Genomic DNA, 7,247 nt, shown 5'->3' with positions numbered 1-7,247 from the left:
CTCCTTGATCTCCTTAATTATAACTCTAATTTTCCAAGAGACTGCCTCATTTTTCTTGTTGCACCGATCAATAGGAATGGAGGAGTCAGATTCACAATCTAATCCGTACCAATTCTGGAAAAGTACGAGTTTGACTGTGTCTCTTGAAACTAGGACTGAGCATGGATTTCGGTGATTCCCGTCCGAACCGAATAACTGTATCGAAAAATATCATAACCGAAAAAACTAAATTTTTTTATAACCGAATTGAACTGATCCGAATTTTTTTTCTATTACGGTATGATACTGGTTCTTCAATAAAAACCGTACCATAACCGTACCAGAACCGATCCATCTTGTACTGATCCGGACCAAACCGTAAAACCGAATTTTTTATATATATTTATTAATAATATTTTATATTATATAAATAAAAATAATTATAATATTATAAAATACTTTATACTCTATAAAAAAAATATTTTATATTTGTCATTTTATATAATTCAAGCAAGTATTATCGGAAATAAAAAATATTACATATTAAAAATAACTATAATATTATAATGTACTTTATACTCTATAAAAAAATATAAGTTATATATTAATATATCATATAGTATACTGATACTAATATATATACTCTAATACTAAATTTATAATTTACTATCTACTAACTTAACCCTAATATCTTTTCTTACCACATACTACAAACATACACCTAACAATTTGAACACACCGTCTTCCTCTTTAGAATACACCGTCTTCCTCTTTAAAATACACCGCCGCACCTCCCATTTTGCAATTCAGAAAGACAAAATTCCTAAGGTAAATTTCTGAATAAAAAATCAAAAGGAAGAAGGAAGAAATTCGCTCGCGTAGACATCTTCCTCTTTAGAACACACTGCCGCACCTCTCAATTTTCAATTCAGAAAGATAAAATCCTTAAGGCAAATTTCTAGACAGAAAATCTAAAGGAAGAATGAAGAAATTGGCTCTCCTAGACGTCTTCCTCTTTAGCACCACGCATAATTGGCTCGCAAATATGCAGAAGTAAGAATTGGCTCGCGTAGACGTCTTCCTCTTTAGCGCTCTCTCTTCCCATAACTGTGTCGTCGTTGTTCAATCCCGAATATATTTTTTTCTTTTTCATTTTTATTTTTGATGGGTAGATTGTTGGCTGCAACTGTGAAAAATATTTTATTTTAATGATTGCCATCTGCAAAATATTTTTATGCTAGCAGTAATATATATTTTAATGGTTTGTATTTGAAATTGAATGAATTGTTATACTTGCAAGTAACTGAATTACAAAACAGGTTGTTAAGAATGTGATTGCAATTTTAATTCAGATTTTCATACTACTTCCTTTAGGTTGGTAATCATATTTTCTCTAAATGTGTTTGATTAAAGATGAGATTAAAGTTGTATTTTTTTAAATTTTTTAGAACCGAAAATAGTACCGAACCGAACTGTATTTAACCGTAAAAATTAGTACAATACGGTACATATCCTTTTATGTTTGGTACGGTACTGGTACCTTCAATTTTAAAAGAACCAAGGTTTGGTATGATACTGGTGATTTATAGATAACCGAATTGCACCGATCCGTGTTCAGCCCTACTTGAAGCATATCTATGAAAGTACTTACTAACATAGATATGCAAACCTATAGATCAGAGAAGAAGAAATAAGCATCTACATCTACTTTGATTAACAAAATAGATCGTCCCACTAATTAATTCATGCATCTCTAGTGTGTCAAATATCAATAAGGAAAGATAATGGCAGATTTTTTTGAACTTAAAAGACAATGATAGCAGAATTGTCGTATTAGGGCAAGCCCAAAGTAGCTAGCCTGAGGTGAACCTGTCATGAAAAAAAAAACAAAACTTTCATTATCCAAAATTGTCAAATAACTGGTCCACAATGTCATTTTGAATGCTCAGAAGAAAAAAAGAAAAACAAAAACTATTAATGGGCAGTAAGGGATCACCACTTGCAACGTGTTTTTATTTCGAATTTAAGAGTCAGGGTGAGTGGGTGAGAGTCTTGAAAACATGATGACTCGAAAGATCTAAAGTCTGGATATGAAAGTTTGATAATGTCCACGACCTGCCGTTAACACCATGGCGAAGAAATCAAGAAATTGAAAAAAAAATTATTTGAATGCTCAAACATAGGCTTACGGTGAAGTTTGGTAGCTGAGTCTTTCTTCGAGTTGTAGTACCGGTCACGATCCTGATATTTGGGTTGTGATATTTTGTTTCAAGGCCGATCCATGCTAAGAGAAGATTGAATCTTTAACTGGCCTCTCCTCCTTATGGGTTTGGGCCAACTAATTTTATCCGTATTTAATGTATATTTTCAATTATACATATATTTATTAATTTTAAATAATAAAATATATATCAATCGTTCAATATTAAAATATAAAATATTTTAATATATATATTATTATTTTTTATTTACCATAGTGTATACCTAGAATCTAAATAAAAATCTCTTATTTTGTAGATCTATTTTATTATTTTTACCAACCAAAAATAGATATCACCATCTCTAGCTAATCAACAAAAATGAAGTTGGAGCTCCAAGCGCGTTGGAGCGCCAAGTTATAACATCCTCCCACAGTGTTCGGATAAAAAAAAAAGAAAAAAAAGGAAAGAAACTAACGGCTTGGAATTGTTGGACTGGTAGCTGGGTGACAGATGACAGGGACATTGATCATTTTTGGAAATTGTTCAACTGATAAAATACCCATTTATGGACAATAGGCATGCACGTCGCTACTCTTTAAATTAATTAGCTTCTTTTTTTCTTTTTCTTTTTTCTTTCTGAAACTTTAGCTTATTTAACGGTGTGTCTCTATATATGGGGTTACTGAGCTTAGACAAGTGAGGTGGTATAGTAGAAATGGAGACATCTTTTGGAGTGAGAAAAGGTGCTTGGACTTCTGAAGAAGATGATCTTCTTAGAAAATGCGTTGAACAATATGGAGAAGGAAAATGGCACCAAGTTCCGCTTAGGACAGGTACATCACTTATTTAAGCATTTGCGTACAAAATTTTTTGTTAATGTCATAAAGGAGGTGCCTGTCACAGTGTACTAAGCCAATGAAAAGGATAGAAGTGGCCTTTTTTTTTCTTTCTCTATCATCAGCAATGAGAAAAATTCATTGATAAGAAATAGGAGTTCCATTGTCTCTTTAAGAGAGACACCAACTCTACAAGAGGGTTTAGGAACCAGCCCCTCCTCTTATACAAGAAATTTACATTCCTGCTAACATAATTAGCCACACAGTTTAAGTTCCTCTTCATTACAGAAGGAGAAAAATATTTGAACTTGAATTGCAGTTTCTTTCCCATTATCATGACTTAGGACATTAACTTTGTTATTTTTAAGTTGGAGTCTTTTTATTTTTCATTGACTTTTAGGTCGTTCATTGTGCTAACTTAATATAAGTTAAGCAAATTTTCATACAAAAACTAATAATTACTGAAAGAGTGTTTTCGTGATTTCAGGGTTGAATAGATGCAGAAAAAGTTGTAGACTGAGATGGTTGAATTATCTTAAGCCAAATATCAAAAGAGGACATTTTACAGCAGATGAAGTTGACTTAATTATCAGGCTACATAAGCTATTAGGTAACAGGCAAGTGAATGTAAAGCCCCTCAATATTTGGCTAATGGATCATATACTTATAATCACTTGCTCTCTCATATATAGTCTTGATATCTTATGCTAGCTCTACACTGCCATTGTGGCCATATACACTGGCATAGGGGTTACCAGGGAGGGCCACTGCTCCCAGCAATATAGCTAATTATTTTAACCTAAAAATATAGGAATCTTATATTATTATTACCCAAAATTTTAATCTATTGCCCTCCCATTTTTCTGATTTAAATTTTAAGTTACTTTTCTTTTATATTGAGCCCCTAACTTTATTCTCTAGGTCTGCCATTAGCTGTATATGTATTAAATGGCATGGAATTCAATAACGCTCATACCCACATTTTAAACTTTCTTTGCACCAAAGTATTATCAAATAACAATAGTACATAATTTTCCCACTAAGTAATAATGTTTGGGGTCAGTCATATTATTTATTGACTCACTACAAAATAGTTATATTATAATAATTTATTACTCTCTCAATAACAAAATAAGCATTTAGAGAAACTTTTCTATTTCAATTGTGTCCCTTTTAAAAACTATTGACATGATAATCAAATACTATTTTTAAAATAAAATCGAAATTAAGTGACTTAATTGAAATAAATTATTTTAAAATCGTTTCATAAATGTGTATAATAATTCATTTGTTTGAGAATTAAGAATTTTAAGCTCATCTTTAATAATTGTAACGTTATAGATATAGAACTAATCGAAATTTCAAGAAAATAGTGAAACCAAAAAAAGAAAAAGCTATGTTTACTCTCACCACTTATCAACAATTATAAAATGGTTACACTGTTTTATTCATCATAATTAAGTCACTTAATCTTAATTATATTTCATAATAGTATTTTTAATCACCAGTCAGTAATTTCTGTAATTTTAGGCTAAATATGACAATTGGTGATATAAAATTAAATAGCGATTGGATTATAATAAATTAAAAATATTATATCCATTCTGTAATGAACTAATAATAGTCTAATCATTAGTGAAAAATTTTCATTTTTATATATTATTTTAAGAAGAAAAGACATTATTTACGAATTATGACGTATAATTTTGGTTTATCGTTTATTCTCTTTTTAAAAAAATGAGAGTCAATAAACAATTAATTTTTGAAACTCAATAGCATGGTCCTATGTTTAATTTTCCATGGTCCTCTCTGTTCAGATAAGCATAGACACAGTTTGAGTTTATAGATTTTCTTACTAAGCAACGTGTCCATTAAAAATATCAGTAATAGCTTATCCGATCAACGTATAATATTAATAAATAAAATATTATTAAATAGATAAATAATTAAAATAATCTTTATAAGTGAGGTGATTAAAATTTTGATTTTATCGATAATATATTTTACACATTTAAAACAATATATGGCCTAAATTCTGCATAAAATTTAATTTTAGAGTATTTATTTAATTAATGAAAGTTATTTTTCGTAATTACTTACTAGACAAAATATTCTTTCAAAAAAAAAAACAATTAGAAAAGAAAAGCATATTATAATTCACTACCAACTAAAAAAAAAAAAAATTATTCTTTTAAGTCAGAGAAAGTATAAATTATTAAAAATAAGCTAATTGAATTATTACTAGATTTTATGTTAAAACAAAAAGAATGATAATACAAATTACCATATCTTATCACATAATTATAATATTTTATACTATCTAATTATTAATACAAACTAATCATTTATCTGTGTTGTATGACTGTTAATATTATTTTGATTATAAAATTAAGTTAATATATATAATTTAATAAAAATTTTATTATTATAAATTAATATTAAATATTAATTTATAAAATTCTAAAAAATAATAGCAAACTAACTATTTTTAAATATTTCAATCTTTTAAAAAATTTAAAATTTTATTAATATAAATAATATAAAAATTATTTATTAATTAATCTTAATATTATATAAATTAACATATCAATATAATTGATATTATTATTTTTAGGATTAGATATTTATTATATAATTAAAAATATAATTTATTATTGAATGTAATATTAAAAATATAATTTAAGATGTTATTTTTTAAATTAGAATTATTATTTAATTACAAAACTAATTATTAGTTAATATAATATTAAAATATAATTAGTATATTATGTTTTAAAATAAAATTAGTATTATTATTTGATTAAGAAACTATTTATTAGTTAAATAATATTAAAAAATAATTAAAATATATTTTTTAGAATAGAGTCAGTATTTAATTAGAATGTAACCTATAAATTAATAAATTAATAGCAAAAAATTATAAATTTATACATAAACTTAAATATCATGTGTCAATAGTGAGTATATATTATTAAAATAAAATTTTTATATGTTAAAAATTAAATATAAATATCAAAAAAATTTATATCTCAAAAATTAATATAATATATATATATATATATATCAGCTATCCAACTACACCTAAATGGAAAGACATTGAGAAATCATTTTATCTTTTATTATGCATATGCAGATGGTCATTGATAGCTGGCAGATTACCAGGAAGAACTGCAAATGACGTGAAGAACTACTGGAATACTCACCGAAGCAAAAAGCCTAACACTTGCAAGAAAGATGCGATGACAATTAACAAACCTGTTAAGATAACAAAAGCCAACATATTCAGGCCTCGACCTCGGACCATCTCCAATAAATTCTTCTGGTCCTTTGAAGAAATTCCACTTGTTACTGTGAGCAACACTGGTCATATTGGTGATCAAGATAATAATAATAATAATAATAATAACAATCTCCGCACCTCTCAGGCAGCGTTGCCACAAATAGAAAAGGAGAGTGGATGTGAGTGGTGGGAAATCTTGTTACCAGATGAGGAAGAAGAAAAAGAAAGAAACGACATAGCTAGTGACAATAATAGTGGGTCATCAAAAGATATTAAAAACAATCACATCACATGTCTTTTTGAAGAAGGAAATGAAGATCATAAGAACGTCACAGCCGTAGATGATAAAATGATAGATGAGAATATTGATTTATTCTTTCAAGAAGGTACAAATTGGTGGATTGATAATAATGATTATAATAATGGTGACTACTCTTTCGATGCCGGACTTTGGGATCTTCTGCTAGATGAAGAAAAGGGCAACTTCAGGATGTGAACTTATGTTTTCTCCTTTTTTATGATAATTATTGTTTCTATTTTGTCTCGCTTCCTTTGATATGATAATTATTGTGTATGCATACTCTTGAGAAGACTCGTTTTATTAGTTTATGTGAATTCTAGAGTGAAATAAATAAAGTGAATTTTCAATAATTTTATATATTTATTGAATAAAAATTATAGAATTTAGATTAAATTTATATAAAAGAACCTCCTACCATTGTACCCACTACCACCATAACCTCACCCACATCACTGCCATTCCTATCAAAATTAAAAAATTAATAAACCTAACACCTCTTCCCTTCTTTTTATTTCTTTTTCATATATGTAAAACCCTACATGTGTATTATTTTTATTTTATATTTTAATATTATAATTTAATATATTAATATAGTATTAAATTTATACTAAATTAGAATATAATTCTAATATCTAATATATATATATATA

General features: G+C 27.5%; 1 protein-coding gene across 1 annotated transcript; it reads left to right on the top strand.

Moving 5' to 3' along the window:
• The first annotated feature begins 2,782 nt into the window (after positions 1-2,782).
• On the top strand, positions 2,783-6,947 carry LOC8258902 (transcription factor MYB113). Its single transcript, XM_048373696.1, has 3 exons — positions 2,783-3,013; positions 3,504-3,633; positions 6,150-6,947. The coding sequence occupies exons 1-3, from the start codon at positions 2,896-2,898 to the stop codon at positions 6,790-6,792; spliced, it is 891 nt and encodes a 296-aa protein (XP_048229653.1). The 5' UTR covers positions 2,783-2,895; the 3' UTR covers positions 6,793-6,947.
• Positions 6,948-7,247: the final 300 nt, after the last annotated feature.

This window comes from Ricinus communis, chromosome 5 (genome assembly GCF_019578655.1).
Source record: "Ricinus communis isolate WT05 ecotype wild-type chromosome 5, ASM1957865v1, whole genome shotgun sequence".
NCBI lineage: Eukaryota > Viridiplantae > Streptophyta > Magnoliopsida > Malpighiales > Euphorbiaceae > Ricinus > Ricinus communis.
This window is presented reverse-complemented; position numbering and strand designations above follow the sequence as displayed.